Below are 21,645 nucleotides of genomic sequence, written 5' to 3' on the forward strand. Positions count from 1 at the left end.
GATACAACAATCATATCTTGACGTTTTAATGGAACAAAAACAGTGTTCTAATGCGATGGCCATGTTTGGCTCTGACATCATTCTCCGTTATCTCCAGCCTAGCCAATTACTGTAACTCAATAGATCATATCTGCATATGCACGAGAGACAGATTACACAGTATGTGCACGCACGCACGCACGCACGCACGCACGCATGCACGCATGCACGCACACACACTGATGAAAACACACTCGCAAGGGAGCCCGCATTTATGCACGGACCTGCAAGTGGATACAGATAGGTGAACACTAATGCACGACCACTGAAAACACACCATCGCGCACACACACACACACACACACACACACACACGCACGCACGCACGCACGCGCGCGCATGCACACTGCAGAAGTAGGATGGTGATTCTACAGTACTTATGTCCAACACACGCACGCAATCACGTGCACACAAACATATACACGCGCGTACAGCCGTGCACACGCACGCACGCACGCACGCACGCACGCACGCACGCACGCACACACACACACACACACCAACAGACAGAGATGCTAAGGGGGATGCTAATGTCAGGTGATGAATGCACTGGGTCCTTCAAGGCTGCTTATGGCCATATATCATGCTGTACTAAATGAAACTTCAGACTGTGTGTGCACCAAGAGCACCGCCCTCAGTCATCAATGATTTAATGGCGAGCAGGGCTCTCAAACACTCAGGACCATGTGAGTGCAAGCCAATCATTACCCAGCAGGAGAACTCCTGTGTTGGTAGATATCCTCACTGTCCACCTGGAAATCTAAACCAATACCGGAAATAGAAAAACAAAAATAAATAAATCCGGAAATGGAACAAAGGAACCTGTGTTCCAATGTAGTTATTATTTAGCTCTTTTTCATATTTTTTTGTGATGCTAACCGCTCCAACGTGTGGCTTTGTGCAGGGCCGTGCAGAGAGAACTGGGGGGGCAGGGGCTCAAACTCCAGAAAAGGGCACATGTGTGGGCGCGCGCAGCACGCGCCGATTTTTGGGCGTGGTCTTTTTGTGGAGTCCTTCCCTTGCGCCATTTCATGTCATTGAACAGTAAAATAAGCAATATGTTCTCATTAGTCTGAAACTATGGCACTTATTGGCCCCCCACACAAGCCCTTATTGCCCCCCCACACAGCCCTTATTGGCCCCCCACATAAGCCCTTATTGCCCCCCCCCCCACACAAGCCCTTATTTGCCCCCCACACATAAGCCCTTATTGGCCCCCACATAAGCCCTTATTGCCCCCCCACACAAGCCCTTATTTTCCCCCCACACAAGCCCTTATTGGCCCCTCACACAAGCCCTTATTGGCCCCCCACATACGCCCTTATTTGCCCCCCCACATAAGCCCTTATTTGCCCCCCACACAAGCCCTTATTTGCCCCCCCCCACACAAGCCCTTATTGGCCCCCAATAAGACATACAACAAAATTCCGTTTAGTGCAGCACAACATATAACAGTATCAAGAGAGAACACAAAAGACAACGAAAAAACACTGATGGGGCAACTTCATGGCATAAAACTGTTAGTCCGTCATAGTCCAGTCCAGTCAAGTCATCTCAATCCATTAATAAATATTCTAATGCACTGTTGCTTTCATCTTCTTTGTTGGAGGGATGTTGTTGTCTGAAGGAGTCATGGCCTCCAGTTCCCACCTGATGTCGTGTGGCAGTCCCGACAGCTCCAGATTGCATTGAGTAACTGCTAGCTTGCACAATGTCTTCAGACTAGGACTCAAGTCTAAGATATACTGGACACTGGGTTTGGTTCTTGTTTGTCCTCTAAATAAAACGACATAATCCCCCACCTTGCAACAGGACATCGGAATATTCCACTTAAGTGGGCGGTTCCCCTTGGGCTCTACCTTCTTCCAAGAAAAGGTTTCTGGATTGAAACTCCACAAAGTATTGAAGGACTGTGACCTGCCGCTGCCAAATATGTACATCTCTCCATTGTAGGCAAAGGCTGAATAAACAGGTGACAGGTGGTCGTCTAGAATACGTTGTGCAGAAGGCGTGCTTAGCCAGAAGTTGGTCTCTGTGTCAAACACTCTGATATTGTTGTTGTAGTCCGTCCACCCCCAGGCCCCAATGCTGCCTCCAAAAACAAACATCTTTGTCCCAATGATGGTGGCACAGTGAAATGCTGAAGCAAGTGCTGGAGTTCCTCTGGCATCAATAAAAGTCCAGACCATTGTGGTGGTGTCCAACGTGTAGATGTCATTAGTGCATGTACGAGGCTGCTCATATCCTCCATAGACATACAGTACATGTCTGTCATCCTTCCTCAACACACAGGCAGAGTGGCCTGCGCGGCCTTCCGGAACAGCGCCAGAGGTTGTGGGCTTGAACCATTTGTGGGTTTTGATGTCAAACGCATAAAGAACGTTGCAGGCTCTCCCGTAGACACGCCGCCTAGCACTATATGGGCAAGCTTCCTTATTGAAAAGTCCACTAGTCCCCCCCAGATGTAGACGATATCTTCTATCAGCACAGCCGTGTGGCATATGGGGTTGGAGGGAATCTGAAGGAGACATTTTTCTTCTTGGGTTGTCACATAAGGCAAGGTTGCCCAGCGCAAAGACACCGTGTTGAAGATGTGCACGTAAAAGTGATCCCTGTTATCGCCGGTGTTGGCGTACCCTCCGAAGCTGTACACTCTGTGGCCCACTGCCACAGCAGCATTCCAGCGTCTCCACATCACAGGCCAACCTTCTAGGTGCACCGTCCAGCACATGTCACACATGATCAAATCTTATGCTGTAAATCTATACCACTGCAGTACATTGGACTCTTTCAATTCTGCTCTTTGGAGACACTTTTTCACTCAGGCTGGAGCCAAGCTGATTATAGAAGAATATGTTATGGATCGATAGAGGCTGGATGCTCCTTGTAGTGGTGTGATGGACTGGATGCTCTTGACGGTCAGCTGGTCAAACTGAACTGAAACATGCAGTGCCTTCCGGTTCTAGGCTTGACCGGCGTTCATGCTTGCATCATCACTTATGTCACTATGAGTCAGCAATGCCCAAGTATGGAGTTCTGGGTAAATCTTACATGACTCGATCAGATTGGCCACTACGTACTCTGATTAGCAATGTCGGAAACCATAGCGACTTGGTATCAACAAATGTGGATGCCATGAGAATCAGAGTACATGCCGGCCTACTCTGAACAACGCAGATCAGGAACATCGCAAATTGGGAATGCATGATGAAGACCTAGCGGTCGAAACATTGCGTTTTTTGCCAAATAAATAAAGTAAGTCTATGGAGCTCTGAAACAATTTAATTTCAGAAGTCCAGTTTCTTTACAGCTCTTCTCCTCACCATTTAATGTATGCAAAAAACAAAACATTAAACATTACACATCAAACATTAAACTCCATCAATAGTAGGGGTGCAATTGTGTAATTGGTGCTATACCGGTATATCCCATATGCCTACACCTGAAAACCTGTGATGTGACAATAAAGTCGATTCTGACTCTGAATACTCTTTGTCAAGTGGTTGTGCCCCTCTTTGGACTCATTGGTTGCTGTTTCTTGGTTGGGCAAAAATCCTTTCTCTCCATAACACAATAACATGGTTTTTCAGTTGCTTTGTTTTGATATTCAGTGTATTAAATTATGTTATTATTCTTTTAATTATTTTAAACGTGGTGCAGTATACTGACTGGGCATTATGTTTTTAAATACTTTAGCAAATTCAACATAAACAACCACAAGGCGGAACCAGTGCAGAACAAGGCAAAACCAGCCTGCTAGTCAGTCAGGGACCAATCAGAAAGCTGACAATGGGTAAAAAATGTGTGGTGTGCTGAGTTTCATTGCATTCTTCCACAGTGGTGCTACGGGTTCAACCTGACACATCGCCAGGGGCAGTCCGGGTTCGAGCTCTTTTTCAAGACGCAGGAGCTGAAGAAGAAATGGCTGGACCAGTTTGAGATGGCCATGTGAGTCCACACAGCACAGAGCATCCATCCACTGACCTTCACTCAGTGTTGTTTGTGTATTTTTGTGTTTTTCTCATGTGACTCCTCGTGGTAGGATTCCTATTTGTGTTGAGTGTGGAAGCTTTCGTGTGTATGTGGTTGTGCTGTGAGAGATATTGACTTTGATGTGCAGTGTTTGATGAGCTCTCAACTGTAGCACTCATGCTGTGAGTTGGCGCACGCACGCACAGACGCACGCACGCACGCACGCACGCACGCACGCACGCGCACACACACACACACACACACACACACACACACACATTCATATTACTATACTTATGAGGACATTTAGCGATAGTGATTTTATGAATGCCAGTTTGCATTTTAAAGCCGAAAGTAGATGATCTACATCTACAAGATCATAAGGCGTTGCACTGCGACGCATTGAGAGCTTTGCACATTGAGAGCTTGCACAAGTATAGTCATAGAAGCAGAAATGTGCACACATAGACATCAAAGGGGGCTTCAGCCCCTGCCCTTTTACCTAGCCTCACGTTGCGCATATGCAATAGGGGCGGGTTTAGTGTGGCTGCGCCAGGCTACCTTTTACCTGTCTGTAAAAGGTTCCTTCTGCAGACCATGAATGCAGACCATGAACCTTCTGCAGACCATGAATGCAGCTTTTTACTATGGGAAATTAATGAATTGCCTTTTGAATTCCTTTTGCCTTCTGTGTAGAAATCCATGCTTCACGCCACAACTCGCCCCAACTCGCCCTAACTCCATGCTGCACGCCCCAACTCGCCCCAACTCCATGCTTCACACCCCAACTCGCCCCAACTCCAGTAAATTATACTTAGTTGAGCTCACAGCGTGTTGCGTTGTGAGTGACATATCCTCTGCATGTCCCACATCATACAAGTAATTGCTCGCACTGCACGCGCACGTGCGCACACACACACACACACACACACACACACACACTGGCTGTGGCTCAGGAGGTAGAGCAGGTCGTCCAATGATCCATGGGTCGGCGGTTCGAATCCCGGCTCCTCCTGTCTACATGTCGAAGTGTCCTTGGGCAAGACACTGAACCCCAAATTGCTCCCGATGTGCTGGTTGGTACCTTGCATGGCTTCCGCCGCAATCGGTGTATGAATGTGTGTGTGAATGGGTGGGTATGTAAAGCGCGTTGGATAAAGGCGCTATATAAATGCACCATTTACCATTTACACACACCACACACACACACAAACGGAAAACAAAAGTCATTCATCCGCGAATAGACTACAAAGCATTCTCTGTCTGTTGTTTCAATTTGATGTCTCACTTGGTTTTCAAATCAGAGGCTTTTGGGTGGTACAGTTTTTTTCATTACTTTGTGTCGCTGGGAGGTTGGCCCTGTGAGACATCATCTTTTTCATATTGTTTTGATATTGAGGTGTGTGTGTGTAGCCTATACATTGCTGCCTCTGCATTCTTGGATTGATCCGACAAATGTCTCTTTTGCTCTTTTCTGGGGGAGGAGTGGGTGGGGGGATAGGCCTACAGTATATGTGACTCTCGATTGAGACCGCTGATTACCAGTAATGGCCTCTCTCCATTTCCATTCATGAAGGACATACTTGTTGCAGATACGTGGTTCTGGTTCTGGTTGCGCTAGAAGAGCGGACCCCATTAAGACGCGGCAGTGATTCAGGGGTAGAGTGGCCGGTAGAACGGCCGGATGGGAACCAGAGGTTCCCAGTTCGATCCCGGGCTCCCCCAGAATTAGTGTCGATGTGTCCTTGAGCAAGAGGCTGAACCCCTAATTGCTCACGATGCCTTGCATGGTTTCCACAGCGGTGTATGAATGTGTGTGTGAATGGGTGAATGGATGCACAATTTATTTAATTCGCTTTGGATAAAAGTGCTATAAAGGCACCATTTAGCATTTACAGACGAATGTACAGTAACCTTTGAAAGGGAAGTGGGGTCCTCATTAGAGAGTCAATCATAGCGACGTTCAGTTAAAGTACATGTGACTGGTGTGCCAGACATGGGAGAGGGGTGTCACTAGCTTTTATTCTTATTTCAAAGGCATCCTCCTTTCACAGGTTCACATGTCGTCTCACACAGCCACATTTTGTTTGACTTTGGCAGTTTGGATCACATGCATTACGTAACTGTGCTCTGCCGTTAAAACGGGGCTATGAAAACTTCTTTCATCTGTCTGTCTCTGTCTGTCTGTCGTTCTTTCTTACTTTTTGCTCTCAGTTCAAATGTCCAACCAGAGAATGCCAGCAGTAACTCGCACCAGTTCAAGATGCACACCTTTGAGAGAATCACTTCATGTAGCTTCTGCCGCCTGTTGCTCAGGTGAGACTTTTATACTTTGTCAGCACCCTTGTGCTGACAAACGATTACAAATTTTAATCAGATTAATCAGACATTACAAATGAATTAATCATGATTAATCACCATTCGAGCTATGTCCAAAATATGCCATGTTTTTCTGTATATTGTCGTGGGAATGGAAAGATAAATGACATATTAATTAACTTAATATATTATATTAGGGCTGTCAATTTAATTTTGACAGCCCTACTATAATATATATATATAATATGTGTTATTACTATTACTATTACTGTAAGTCAATGTGCGTTGTTTCAGTCAAAACAAAAACCCTAAAAACTAAAATTCCCGTTGTCTGTGTGTGTTAGGGGCATCTTCAATCAGGGATATCTGTGTATGAAATGTGATGTGGGGGCTCACAAAGAATGCCTGGGCCGACTGGGAGTCTGCGGGAGAACAGGTACAGAGATGTTGTATATTTCATCCTGTGGTGCACAGTTCATCACGTGTGTGTGTGTGTGTGTGTGTGTGTGTGTGTGTGTGTGTGTGTGTGTGTGTGTGTGTGTGTGTGTGTGTGTGTGTGTGTGTGTGTGTGGTGTGTGTGTGTGTGTGTGTGCGTGTGTGCGTGCGTTCATCACGTGTGTGTTTGTGTTATTCCACAGCAATCTCGCAAACCGTCAGACCCAGTGCATGCACCGTTATTGTTAATTTGCCTTCAAAACCATGCCTGGCTTCAAATCGAAACTTGTAAAGTGCAGAAAAATAGAGGCAGGAAGAAAATAAGGCTTGCATGACAGACACGTTAGAAGTTGCAGACCTCCATCATCAATGATGAACAGAGATCCACAGGGAAGCAGCATGGTTATTAGTCTGTGTTGTTACATACAAATGTGCACTCTCAGAGTTATGGGGGTCCTCAAAGTTTGAGAACCACTGCACACAAAATGGAACAGAGCCTTAAATCAAATCGTCGGTAACCAGGCGCGCAGCTATGGGTGGGCCTGGGTGGGCCGTGGCCCACCCATATAGAGAGCTGGACCACACATCGATTTAAAAAAAAGAATCAGTTTTATCTTCACCCAGCTTGCTACAGTTCAAAGTTCAACTTTATGTGTCAACAATACCAATTACAAAGTAAAAGGGGCGTGAAATTCAATGTGCGCTTAAAAACCAACACAGCAGCTACAGTCTCATGGGTAAAGATGTTAAAAACTGTGATCTGTACAACCTAAAAGTGCAAAATGGCTCAAGTGCAAACAGCATTGTCATAGGTCCAATACATATACAGTAATGTAGTCCGGGCCATGTAATGTTCAGTTTGTGTGTGTGTGATGTATTTTGCATGAGAACTATGCGAATAGGCCTATCTCACAGCCCGTTTTTCACGCCCACTTCCGGTAAATAGTGGTGACTTTAACATGAGCATTTACACGTTTTTTTCTCTGGAGAATCTAAGTACATTTTCTAATGTAAAAATGTGACAGACCAATATTATTATGAAGCAAACAATATGGTAAATCAGCTCGAACAGATAGAACAAACCTTACCTTGAGAAAACAAAAGTTGTAGACTTCTTAAATTACCTGTGTTAACATGAAGCGTCTATGGAGTGACGTCACGCTATCACCACTAACCCCGAAAGGGGGCGTATTAAGGGGGGCGGGGAAATTCTGTGAGATAGGCTTATAATCAACCTAATTTCAAATAAAAATGTCATCTCCTTATCGCGGTTCACGTTCTTTGTGAATACAGTGTGAAAGAATATAATTTCAGGAAAATGAATCGCATTGGGGTGGGGGAAAAATTCCCCTGTTGTGTAATATTATAAGGATCTTAAGACACTAATGCACAAAGAAGAATAGTGTCTGCACACACTGGTGATGCTGAAAAAGCCCCTCTGAAGTTTTATTGCTCGTTTGCTCGGCTGGTTTAACAGCCTATCTATAGTATATAAGAACAAACTGTATAGCCAAATTAAGATCTGTGCTAAAATTGTTGGTAGGCCTGTTGAGTTCGTGTTACATTCATTTAAAGAAGCCCAGACCAAGAGCATGCTTAGACTAGCGAAGAGTATCTCCTCTGACCCCTTACATGTTTTAAATGATGAATATAACTGTTGCCCTCCATGAGGCGGTTTAGAGTCCCGAAATATATAGAGTTCTTATATATAAGAAAAACAGGCTAAATAACTCTTTTGTACACCAGTCTTATCTGCTTTTAAACCAAAATCGGTAAACCAAGAGGATATGTTCTATTGTTCTTGTTCCTGTCTGCTTCTGTGATTAGTGTCCTGTAATGTATCTTTTGTAATGTATTGTGTATGTCTTGGCTGTATCTTGAACGGTGACGTCATGGACGCAAAACAAATTGCAGTTGTATCGTATCGTATCGTATCGTATCGTTTCGTTTCGTATCGTATCGTAACGTATCGTATCGTATCGTAACGTATCGTATCGTATCGTATCGTATCGTATCGTAACGTATCGTATCGTATCGTAACGTATCGTATCGTATCGTATCGTTTCGTATCGTATCGTATCGTATCGTTTCGTATCGTATCGTATCGTAACGTATCGTATCGTATCGTATCGTAACGTATCGTATCGTATCGTATCGTTTCGTATCGTATCGTTTCGTATCGTATCGTATCGTATCGTATCGTATCGTATCGTATGGTACCGTATCGTACCGTACCGTACCGTACCGTACCGTATCGTATCGTTTCGTATCGTATCGTATCGTATCGTATCGTATCGTATCGTATGGTACCGTATCGTATCGTACCGTACCGTATCGTATCGTATCGTATCGTATCGTATCGTATCGTATCGTACCGTACCGTACCGTACCGTACCGTATCGTATCGTATCGTATCGTATCGTTTCGTATCGTATCGTATCGTATCGTATCGTATCGTATCGTATCGTATCGTATCGTCAATCTTATTCAGTCTCAGGACATACTTATGGATGAAGATCGAATAAGATCGAAACGTTGACGAGCAATACAAGTTCAGAGGAGCTCTTTCAGCATCACCAGTGTGCAGACTCTTCTTCTTTTTGATATTTCTGTTTGTGCCACATGTGCGTGCACTGCCTTCTTCATACAGTTAAATGCAACCTTACTGTACATTATGTCCTTGCACTCCGACGTCTGTACTCCCTAGATTCTTAACATACGAACCAGAAGACAGGCTATTACGTGTGTAGTTAATTCTGCCCATATAACCTTGTGTCAACCCTTAGCCTTGTGTCTCCTGCCTGGCACTTTAGTTCAGCTACATTGCCCTCCCTGACTAACTAGACACCTAACGACAGCTCAGTGTCACACAGGCCTGCCTCCTCAACTGAAGCACCGTATGGGTCGCTCCTCCTGCAGGTCTTTATGCATTCCAACCCATTATGAGGAGGGTGCGGCCAGGGTGTGTGTGTGTGTGTGTGTGTGTGTGTGTGTGTGTGTGTGTGTGTGTGTGTGTGTGTGTGTGTGTGTGTGTGTGTGTGTGTGTGTGTGTGTGTGCACGTGCGCTAGGGTGTATAGTCACGGGGCTGATCTCGTATTCACACTGTGTCTGCATGTATCTCCTCTCCTGCAGAACCAGCCACAACCAGGACACAGGTAGGAGGACCGTGCACCCAGTGCACCGAGGCTCAGCCTTGACTCTCTACCCAACACAGCTCCTGTCATTAGCATTAGTAACACAGCATGCTTCAGAGGCAGCACTTGGTCCAACACGTTCACAATGAGCATGCATGCATGTGTTATAGGAAACAATTGACATTGTGATATTCTTGGTTTGTTTAAAAATAATAATAATAATTAAAACAAACTTAATTAAACAAAACACGTTAGATTATTTCAGATATTGCAGCTTTTTCCATCGATCATTTAGAACAAATTCCAGCCATGTTTCGGGTGTTTTTAGAGGGGAAAATACAGTAACTACAGTCCATAACACCATTGTGCTCAATTAATACCCATCAATTCGGACAAAAGTTCATGATCAACATCGATTTACAACCTGTGGGCTGGTTCCCCATTTCCCTGAAAATGGCCCACCATATATTTGGTGCAGAGACTATAGGGGAATAAAAGAGCAAGAAATGTTTAAGAGTGATATTGTTCTTTGGCATGGCTCTTGATGCAAAATAAAATCTCTCTTCTTCTTCTTCTTCTTCTTCTTCTTCTTCTCTCTCCCTCTGTGTCACTCTATCTCATAATATGCCCCTCCACCCTCCTCTCTCTCTCTCTCTCTCTCTCTCTCTCTCTCTCTCTCTCTCTCTCTCTCTCTCTCTCTCTCTCTCTCTCTCTCTCTCTCTCTCTCTCTCTCTCTCTCTCTCTCTCTCTCTCTCTCTCTCTCTCTCTCTCTCTCTCTCCATCCCACCGACCAGCCACAGAGGGGTACCATGACACAGAGGCAAGCAGACCCAGGTCAGTGCATGACCGCATCGCTTTGTGAAACCCACTCAGGGCCTTGCACTCTGCTTCTATAGCCGGTCACTTCTCATCTCAGCTCCGAGGCTGAATAACTGTGGGGGCGGGCTGTAGTCATATATAGGCCTGCGTGAGATTTGGTGGCGGATAGACAAAAGATAAAAGCTATCCCTCTGAGTTATGTGACCAACCTTTTGGCCTTGTGATCTAATGTTTCCTCTGCTTATTTATTTTTCTCTTTTTCTCCACATGATCCCCCTAAAGAGAAGTTGTTCAGAATTTATGCGCATCTATGCTGCTTGTGATTCTAGGCACTTGCCTATTCAAAGAGGGAAAAAGAAATTCCAAGATACATATTCAATCAAATAAATATGGAGTAGGCCTATGTATTTGAATTTACAAAAATGAGAGTGATATTGATTGATTGATTGATTGATTGATTGGTTTAGTTGATTGATTGATTGATTGATTGATTGATTGATTGATTGAATACTTTATGAACATGCTTAATAACAGTACAGGTAGTAGTCAAAGGTTATGCTAAAATGACGCCCACTTCAGATGTTATCAAGCGATAATCACCAATATGCTCCTTATAAGACCATGCAATGGCCGCAATATGGACATTAGACATTTCCTACAAACTGCCTAGGCTAGGGGTGGGCAATTATTTTTCCCAAGGAGGCGAAATGAGAAACAGAAAATATTGTTCAGGGCCGGGCCAAAAGTCTGAACTCAATTCATAATAGTACTTTTATTTCTATATAAAAAGCAGTAAATGACATTGATTTGACAAGCTAGTAGTAAGAGTATGTTATTATTACCTCTGACTTCAGTAAATAAATACTTAGTCCATATTGTTTGTTGAAACCTCTGCATTCAGCATCCACCTTTCTTTTTTTTTACATTTTTGAGGGGTGACAAGGAAGGTAACACGTTGTCAATGACTGCATGTACGTGAATAAACAGGCTTCAAAATAAAAGCAATGCAGTTTAGTCCACGCATAAAGTAAAATTAGAAAGTACGTTTTATTTTCTAATTTCCATGTAACCTTTCATGGGCCGGTCAGAGACAGCCGAAGGGCCGCATTTTGCCCCCGGGCCGTGTAATGCCCAAGTCTGGCCTATAGAGCGCCGAAGTCCTGACGTCACTCGCTCGTCCTCTCGATTCCCCTGGTTCACGGAAGTAATTTCTCTATGGAGAATAACATGGGGTGATCTTAATATCGTCTACTATAAGCATTGTGGTCCAAAAATAAACAAGCTGTCTCTGCGTTATTGTCAGTGTCTCTGTATCGTTTGCGACAGTCAGTCACTCATATATGATACAGTCTGTTTCTAGCGAAAATGTAACTAATTCAGTAGCTGTAACATAATAACATTAGCGTTTCCTCTCAGTCAGTTGATTCTTCATATCCATATGAGTGAAGCGGCCTGGATGATTTGTTTATTTTTCAAACACGGTTCTTATATGAGACAATCTCTAAAATCCCCCTATGGGGATTACAATGCAAAAAAAGTACATGAACCCGTGGATTTGCGCCTTCTACCGTTATTGACGTCAGACTTCGGTGCTCTATAGGCAGTATCTAGGCGACTAGGAAATGCGGAAGTGAAACTACTGCCGTCGAAGCAGTAGTAGTGTAGTGTAGGAATTGTCCATACTGGCTCCATTGCATTGTCTTGATAAGGGCTGGTGATGGTTATAATCGTCTGATAACATCCAAAACGCAAAATATTATAACACAAAAACGCCCAGGGGCTTGTTTCCATTGTGGTCCTTTGTACTAAATTCATCAGTAATGTATATAATACAGACAATATTTATTACACAAGGCATATTTATAGACTAAGTAGGGGAGGGGGCGGGGGTCAGGGGGCGGGGGTCAGGGGACAGCGGGATGTGTAAAGATGTCTGTAACCCAGTGTGCTAAAAGACACTTTTCACTAACACCACATGGCGTAGCGCTAAAACCCATACTGGCACGGATATGAACTGGAGTGGGCGGATTCATTATGAGAGTTGCTGTGGGAGAAATGCTTGCAGGAAAAAAATAAAAAAATAAATTGCTATTTACCAACCTCTTAGAGCCGCAGAGCTTTGCCTTTGTGATAAATCAACATCGATAAGGGGGGTTTATGAGAGTCAGTTGTGCTTATTGTGTTCCAACCGACGACGGGACGTGCGATATTCCAGTCATCTGGGGTCACTGTCAACTCTAATGGCATCCTCAGGGATGGTTTCCAGGGTAGGGATGGCTGGGGGCTGTGCTAGCGCCGGGAGACTAAGCGGCTGTGTCTGCTTATTTGGCAGCGGCTTTTAGTCTTAGTAACAGTGGGACGCTAGTGTGTGTGTGTGTGTGTGTGTGTGTGTGTGTGTGTGTGTGTGTGTGTGTGTGTGTGTGTGTGTGTGTGTGTGTGTGTGTGTGTGTGCAAGTGACAATGCTAAGGATGCACTGGACATGTACAACTGCACAGGAAGAAGACTGCATGGTGAAGACGTGCTTTAGGGAGAGTACCATTCTAACAAGCCAGAGTATTGGGTTATACAGTATCAGCCTTATGATCAGAATACTGTAGGAAAGTTCTCCATTATACTGTAGAAGTGTACATCTTGAACACTTTAAACCTGGTATTAGGCATCATTATAGCCGAAACCTTGCGATCTATCGAACTTGCAAAACTAAGCAAAAATAGCAGATCTACTGTACTGTAATGCTCACAGCTTATAAAGTTCATCCCCAACACCCCATTGTCTTGACATTATGCCTTTGACCCTTATGGCTCCTACTCAGTTATCGAGGGATTTAAGTTGACTTATACCGTTGCACTTGTGAGTCACTCTGCTATCGAAATTGTGTGAAATGTAAATGTGTGTATTCCCTATCGTCGGCCAGGATTACCCAGAATGCTCGTGATCAGAGACTACTGTGGCGTGCCCTGCCCCCAGTGCGGACCCCCTCTGAGCGTTCACGCAGGCGAAGTCATTGAACTGATGAATGCAGACCTACACAGCTCCTGGTGGCAGGTATACCTGTGTGTGTGTGTGTGTGTGTGTGTGTGTGTGTGTGTGTGTGTGTGTGTGTGTGTGTGTGTGTGTGTGTGTGTGTGTGTGTGTGTGTGTGTGTGTGTGTGTGTGTGTGTGTGTGTGTGTGTGTGTGTGGGGGGGGGGGGGGGGGAATTTGTATTACTAATGTTTTGATTTGATAAAAAGCAGATATGTAGAAATTCAAGTCAATAGGCTACTTCATCGTTTGACAAAAAGCCTTAATGGTATTTATACACTATTACGCAAAAAAGTATTTTGCAATTATTTGTTTTTTACATTTTGCCAATAATTACATCTCTAAAATAAGGAAGCCTGGTTGAAAGGGTTGAAAGGGGTTAAAACACACATGCACGAAGCATGAACGAACGCACGCACGCGCACACACACACACACACACTAGTGACGGGACGTCACAACGTGGCTTCCGTTGACAATGTGTAATCGCCTGATAATTGCGGCTCTTACACTTGTTTATGAGCCACAGATGGCGACTGTTGCCATTGTTTATCCCACCGAGTGGAGACACAATGACGAGGTCAGGGAGGAGATCAGTCACTGGTCTGTCCCGACCACATTCAGCCATGTTCCGTAACGAATGGTGCGCGGCGGCCACTTCAACGTCTCCTCAGATTAAATCAAGGAGAGCCCGCATTAGATGATCTAACCAATTAAGCAGGCTTCAGTTGATTAATTAAGTGCCAGGCGACGAGACGGTAAAACTGCAGACACTCCGCCCTGCCGAGGACATTTTAACGGCGGCGCGTAAGCCCTTGTGTACTCTCATATTTAGCAGCTGTCTCGCAGGGCAACTGCCAACGAGTTTAGAGGGTTTGACTTTATCTTATGTTGGAAAGGACGGTGATTTATAGGAGCGGTGTCTTGCGGGAGCCCTCCCTGGCCATTCCTCACTCACTTTTTACGAGGGTGCTAAAACCCCAGCCCTCCTTTTCTTCGGGGGGCTCTTCGGATCAGACCTGCAGTTTATGTCCACAGAACCGACGGCTGGGACTTGAGCCTGCGTTACTTACACGCATGCGGGTGTCACGCCAGAAATAGTCAATCTATAAGCTCACATCGGCTAGATCGTTCATATGCCAGGGCCTATACATAGGCCATCTTTGGTCTATATACTTGCACACAACTAATGATCAATCTGGAGTAAGTCTGTTCAAGGGTTCAAGTTCAAGGTTCCCCAACATCTGGCTTTCGGAAATTACTTTTATTTAGAGTATGATGTTTGTTTAAAGTAATCACAAGTGTGATTTTTGAGTGGTGCTAGCCACTCAAATAGACAGCAATGTGTGTCCAAGGCTAGCTGGCTGGCTTGCTGGGTCTGTCTGTCCGAGTACAGAAATAGCGTTTGTTGACCACCAAGTGTCACTGTTGCGCAGCCTAACACACACACACACACACACACACACACACACACACACACACACACACACACACACACACACACACACACACACACACACACACACGGCAGGGAGGAGGGCTTGAACAGTACAGTGCTACAGCACAAGTACTGTACAGCACCACTCAGTTCAGACGGGTCTGACTTATTTTCTTTTCACTGGCTAGATCGTTCATTATGCCTGATATGATTGAAGAAGCTGTCTGTCGGTTGCTTACAGCAGAGGTTCTCAAACATTTTAGGCTCAGGGCACCGAAATAACGTTTTCAGTCATGGTTGTAGATTGGCAATTTTTGGTGAAGAGATCTGGTGTAGATTGAAAAAGACCAAGTACAGACTAAATATAGAGGGTCTAAGTTGTTAAACTATCAAAGTATCCTGTGGCATCCGTGGACTTGCATCAAGGCACCCTAGTGTGCCACGGCACCCACTTTGAAAAACCCTGGTTTACAGTATGGCCATGAACGCCATGGAGACTCGCAATTACAGCCCAGCAGGGATGCAGACTGTCATGGCTCTGGGACCTAAGGGACTCACAGCCGCAAACACACACGACTCGCCGCCATGGTGACGGCGTAACACGTTTTGAGGGGCGGAGATAATCCAAGACACTGAATGATGAAGCACACTGTGTGTGTTTATTTTATTCCTATGCATAAGGACATGCTAATAAGGCTACTTAATCTTGGGCGTCCCCATTGGCGCCAGGGGATGAAATTACAGAACATTGAGAATTCATATCCCCTGTTACCCAGAAGGCAATTATCCCCTATCCCACCGGCAGAACAATACAATCAATCACCATAATTTCATTTGATCCGCCGGCTGCCGCCTGTTTACGCCGACAGAGTAATAAGTTTAATCTTTATCATGCGCTTATCGAAGGCATAACAAATAGACGGGGAGGGGGTGGGGGGGTTCGGGAGGGGTGCTCCAAAAACCTTTGATGAAATGTTATTAAGGCTTGAATGAATCACAGAGATGGGGTAAAGGATTCGCTTTCCAATCGAGTTACTGCTAGAAGCCTGCACGGTCCCAAAATGCATTTCATGCGCTAATAAAGAGTGAGGAGGGGAGCCTCTGCAGTCAGGCAGGAAGCTGTGAGTGAAGAGCATAGCCTCGGCTATGATGTGTTCCCTGATTGACTCCAACACGACTTCAAATTGACCTCCAACTCCAGACTGGAAGTGCCGTTTTGGACGTAACGCGATATACATAGACTTGTTGATCAGTGCAACATATTACAATATACTGTATATATGACGTCCTTTATATATAAATGGTTATCATGAAAAAAACACACAGCTTTGTGGGAGAAATTAACTAATTTGTTACCCTAAATTGGTTTACATTGCTGAAAGAAAAAGGGGCTTTTCTACATTGTGTGTCAATGAGATTCATATGAAGCTCATGTCTGGCTCGAGGACTGCAAGAAAGTGACTGTTTAGTCCGTCGACGAGAGCCAGACAGCTCATGCTGTCTGGGTATTCAAGGACTACAGAATAAGATCCATTATTTAGTGCTTAAACGAGGCTCTTGTTTTGATGCAGCACAAATCTAACTGCCGGCAGAGTCTGACTCTGAACCGTAATTAACTCGGGGTGCAAATTAGACACGCTGCTTGTTGTGAGCTAATTGCTGAGGATTTATTGAAGAGAGTTTGGGAGGAGGGCGGGAAAAAGATGAGAGTGAGATGGGTGGGGGGGCCTGCCTCCTTCCAGACATGTGATCAGTGGTGGAATGTAGCTAAGAACATGTACTCAAGTACTGTACTTATTAAGTACAAATTTGAGGAATTTTACTGGATTATTTTTCAGTAGGTACTTTACTTCTACTTCAGTAAATCTCAGAGTCAAATATTGTACTGTTGCTAGTTTTGTAATATTTTGATTATTATTATAAAACATGCATTAACTACTTTATCCCTGATTCCCTATATACCTCGGCTATTTGAAATGTGACCTTGTAGACCGTGGTTCGACCTCCTGTTAGTTTGAACATGCATTAAGGTTGGCGGCAGAATTAAGGTTGGCGAACATGTGCTGCTCCGTGCTTGCGGTTATGTTTAGGTTATGTTTCTGGTTTAAGGACTTCAGTGTTTTGTACCATACTATTGTATGTATAAGTACAGAACAAAGAATGTTTGCTTTCGCCATCTTTGTTGAAGAAGTGTACATTTTTAATACTGGACTTTTACTTGTAACATGAGAGTATTTCTACATTGCAGTATTGATACTTTTACTTAAGTAAAACATTTGAGTACTTTATCCACCACTGGGGAGAGTGACATGGGAGGCTGCTTCCTTCCAGACATGAGATAATCACAGTTAACAATCCTATAATTTCCGCTTTACAGGGCAGAGTTCCAGCGACGAACAGGATCGGCTTCTTTCCGAATGACGCCGTCAGGCCCTGCCCCTGTGTAAGTGTACACTTTCCCAATTAAAAAGCTGCACACGCTCTTCACCAGCCATCTCCACAAGCTCCTTGATACGAATTACAGCACCCTCTGTGGATGATGGCCAGTTATCGACACCTTCACACGTGGGGAGTGATGCTTTTCAATCGTGTGGAGGTTCTTGACTGTTGTGTGAGAGGGTCCGATTTGAGCCATTAGATGTGGGAGAGAATATCAGATTACCACAAATAACCTCTGCCCTCTCTCTATTGACTCCATTAAGAGAGAATAACCACCGTTTTTTCCCCGCTCCAGGTTCCCAAACCGATTGTTGCGATCGATTACTCAAGCCAGCTCTGGTAAGCGATGGAAACAAATTACTATAGATTGATAACAATATTCACAACTAAGCAATTCTTATTTCATGCTATTGAGCCACTTTGATTTGTTCCTGTCCACGTGCGAGGAATGATTGATTAAAGCAGTGGATCTTCTCCTCCACGTGGGGTCTAGGGACACCCAGGGGTCCATGGGGAGGGTCTCCAGCTAAATGACTAAAACTGTAGATTGTGGTCCCAGAGATCACATGGGGGTCCCTGGCCTAATGCATATCAAACTGGAGATCACATGGGGGTCCCTGGCCTAATGCATATCAAACTGGAGATCACATGGGGGTCCCTGGCCTAATGCAGATCACATGGGGGTCCCTGGCCTAATGCAGATCACATGGGGGTCCCTGGCCTAATGCAGATCACATGGGGGTCCCTGGCCTAATGCAGATCACATGGGGGTCCCTGGCCTAATGCAGATCACATGGGGGTCCCTGGCCTAATGCATATCAAACTGGAGATCACATGGGGGTCCCTGGCCTAATGCATATCACATGGGGGTCCCTGGCCTAATGCATATCACATGGGGGTCCCTGGCCTAATGCATATCACATGGGGGTCCCTGGCCTAATGCATATCAAACTGGAGATCACATGGGGGTCCCTGGCCTAATGCATATCACATGGAGATCACATGGGGGTCCCTGGCCTAATGCATATCACATGGAGATCACATGGGGGTCCCTGGCCTAATGCATATCACATGGAGATCACATGGGGGTCCCTGGCCTAATGCATATCACATGGAGATCACATGGGGGTCCCTGGCCTAATGCATATCACATGGAGATCACATGGGGGTCCCTGGCCTAATGCATATCACATGGAGATCACATGGGGGTCCCTGGCCTAATGCATATCAAACTGGAGATCACATGGGGGTCCCTGGCCTAATGCATATCAAACTGGAGATCACATGGGGGTCCCTGGCCTAATGCATATCAAACTGGAGATCACATGGGGGTCCCTGGCCTAATGCATATCAAACTGGAGATCACATGGGGGTCCCTGGCCTAATGGATATCAAACTGGAGATCACATGGGGGTCCCTGGCCTAATGCATATCAAACTGGAGATCACATGGGGGTCCCTGGCCTAATGCATATCAAACTGGAGATCACATGGGGGTCCCTGGCCTACTGCATATCACATGGAGATCACATGGGGGTCCCTGGCCTAATGCATATCAAAGAAAGGTTGAGCCTCACTAGATTTAACTTAAAGCCTAAATCACTCTCAACACACTGTTTCAGGTTCGCAGGGCCTTTAGACAGGTGCCAGGCAGAAGTGGAACTCCTGGACCGAGGGAACAGTGCCTATCTGGTCAGACACCGAAGTACTAAAGAGTGTCCCGGGTACGCCATCAGTATCAAGTAAGGGTCACTGCATGGGGGGAAAGGGTGGAGTAGTGTTTCCATACACGTCCGAAATGGGACTTTAAAATAGTCAAATGTGTTTCCAATGGTACTTTTGCGCAACATTGCCATACGACGAAGTAGAGGCATTAGTTTATACCATTTATACCCGTTACACTTATATGTTGTTATACCTTTCAACCGGGGACAGCATCTGTCACATTAGTTGTTACTATAGACGTCCCTAACAGCTCCTCTGTGGGAAGCACTCAGCTGGGTGAATTTCCCCCGCGGGAAGTGGTATAAAATAAAAATACAAAATATAAAATAATAATATCAGCCGCAGTTCTAAATGGGTTAAGAAAAACATTTAAAAACAATATGGTGATACAAGGTTTTTCCCCCCCGACAGTGACGATATTATTAACAAAATGAACCATTGTTCTTGTGTCTTTGGCTGTCAGAAGGTGCAGAATAGTATTTAAAAAAAGGATCGCCGCGTTCTCCTCCAGCAGATGAATCAACCTGTCGTAATGTCTAAATGTTTTACCTGGGAAGGTCAGATGACTGTATATCCCTCTTTTGAAACACACTGGTTTTTATTCAACTAGAGATCTTTCACGCCATGCGCGTCAAAGCCCGTCAGCTTCTTTGAAAGAAACATTTTATAAAATCGTCTCGTCCTAAGCCGGGGAGATTACAGAGAATCAGTCTGGACGTTGAAATTGTATTTTAAAAGTAGAATATTTAGCGGGTGACGCATCAGTCTATTACAGACAATTTGGGTGGGTGGACTCCCACAGCCCTCTGTCAATGCTTTCATGCGTCAGCCTGCTTGTGAATGCTCCGGTCCTAATTGCCTGTCCCACTGCTTAATCCATTGATACCTGGAACGCATCCATGTCACGTTAGCGTTAGCGTTTTAAACATTATGTTATAATTTAGCTATTGAAAAATAGCAGATCTACAAGCTCATAGCGCGCCACCGAGTGGCGCGCTATGAACTTGTAGGTCTGCTATTTTTGAAAAATCGTTAAAATGTGCCTCAAATCTTTCCGAAAATTGTCACGATTTAGATTTAGATTTTTTTAAATTTCGACGTCAGGCCTGAATGGGTTAAGATCGTTATCAGCAAGTCCATCTGAGCAAATTGAGCTTAACACACACTGAGGGCTTCCTCTCTGACAGCCAAAGCAATACAGACTGCAATAGCAAGCAGTTATCTTTACTTACCGTAAGTACGGTTTTAAGGTATACTTTTACTTTACTTGAGTATGTTGATTTGGTCATGCTTCTATCTATACTCCACTATACTGTACATCTGAGAGTCAAATACCGTACGTTATTCCCCACTACATTTTTTGGACAGCTTTACTTTCTAGTTATTAAGTTATTAATACAATGTACATTAACTGAGAAATGATTATGTATACCAAAAATATGATTGCGAAATGGACCATAACGAGTACTAATGATGATGTTTAGGTGGAACAGGAAAAAATATTAATTAATATAAAAATGTTACCGAAAAGCATCGTTGGGGCTTACAGGGTTGATGCCGGTATCCTTTTTTCACTTGTAACATAGTAACTGCTATTCCTGTGGTATTGTTATTGATTGATTGATTGATTGATTGATAATTTTATTAGACAATAAAATGCAAACAGTACAGGGGTACAGTCAAGCACAAATGGTCCAAAAGGATAGCACCGAAGAAAGACCTTGCGGTCTTGTTTCCATTCGGGTCCCATATATTCATTCAAAACACAACAATGACATCAGCAATGATATATCTCAAACATAAATAAATTGGCAAACAAAGGAGGGGGGGGGGGGTTGGGGGGATAAAGAGGTGGGGCAATCACATTCTCTCTCTTTGACCTGATGACAGTGACAGATGGATTTTCAGACCTTGTTTAAATGAAACCAGTGATTTGCTTGTTTTGAGGGAAGGGGGAGGGTATTCCACACATGAGTGGCTATGCTGTGGAAGGTGGATTTACCGATATTTGTTCTAAAAATGGGTGGCACCAGATCATTATTCACACTCCCTAGTGTTATGTCTGTGTGAATTGCTTACCTTTTTGAGGTAATCAGTCAAGTAACTAGGCACTAAGTTACTTTTACTTTATGCAGTACGCGTGAGCATTGCAGCTCCTCCAAATCCACCCTGATGACGAGGATAACAACCTCCGTCCATCTATCTCAATGTGTAGAGCACACCTATACCTCCGCACTCCACACACATCAATAATGTATTACTCAGCGTATATATCCATAATGTATAAGTGAATTTGCAATGTG

General features: G+C 44.5%; 1 protein-coding gene across 2 annotated transcripts in view; it reads left to right on the forward strand.

Annotated features, from left to right (window-relative positions):
* The window catches only part of LOC306942923 (guanine nucleotide exchange factor VAV3-like), a gene marked incomplete at its 5' end in the record, with an annotated part of 69,842 nt that overhangs the window by 34,752 nt on the left and 13,445 nt on the right, over positions 1-21,645 (forward strand). For both annotated transcript variants that reach the window (XM_079529107.1, XM_079529108.1), the window contains 9 exons: positions 3,878-3,987; positions 6,226-6,327; positions 6,675-6,766; positions 9,899-9,921; positions 10,695-10,734; positions 13,635-13,765; positions 17,557-17,622; positions 17,914-17,957; positions 19,240-19,359. In XM_079529107.1, coding sequence (XP_079385233.1) covers positions 3,878-3,987; positions 6,226-6,327; positions 6,675-6,766; positions 9,899-9,921; positions 10,695-10,734; positions 13,635-13,765; positions 17,557-17,622; positions 17,914-17,957; positions 19,240-19,359 — 728 coding nt within the window. The remainder of the gene's footprint in view (positions 1-3,877; positions 3,988-6,225; positions 6,328-6,674; positions 6,767-9,898; positions 9,922-10,694; positions 10,735-13,634; positions 13,766-17,556; positions 17,623-17,913; positions 17,958-19,239; positions 19,360-21,645) is intronic.

This window comes from Electrona antarctica, assembly GCF_951216825.1.
Source record: "Electrona antarctica genome assembly, chromosome: 19".
NCBI classification, from domain to species: Eukaryota; Metazoa; Chordata; class Actinopteri; order Myctophiformes; family Myctophidae; genus Electrona; species Electrona antarctica.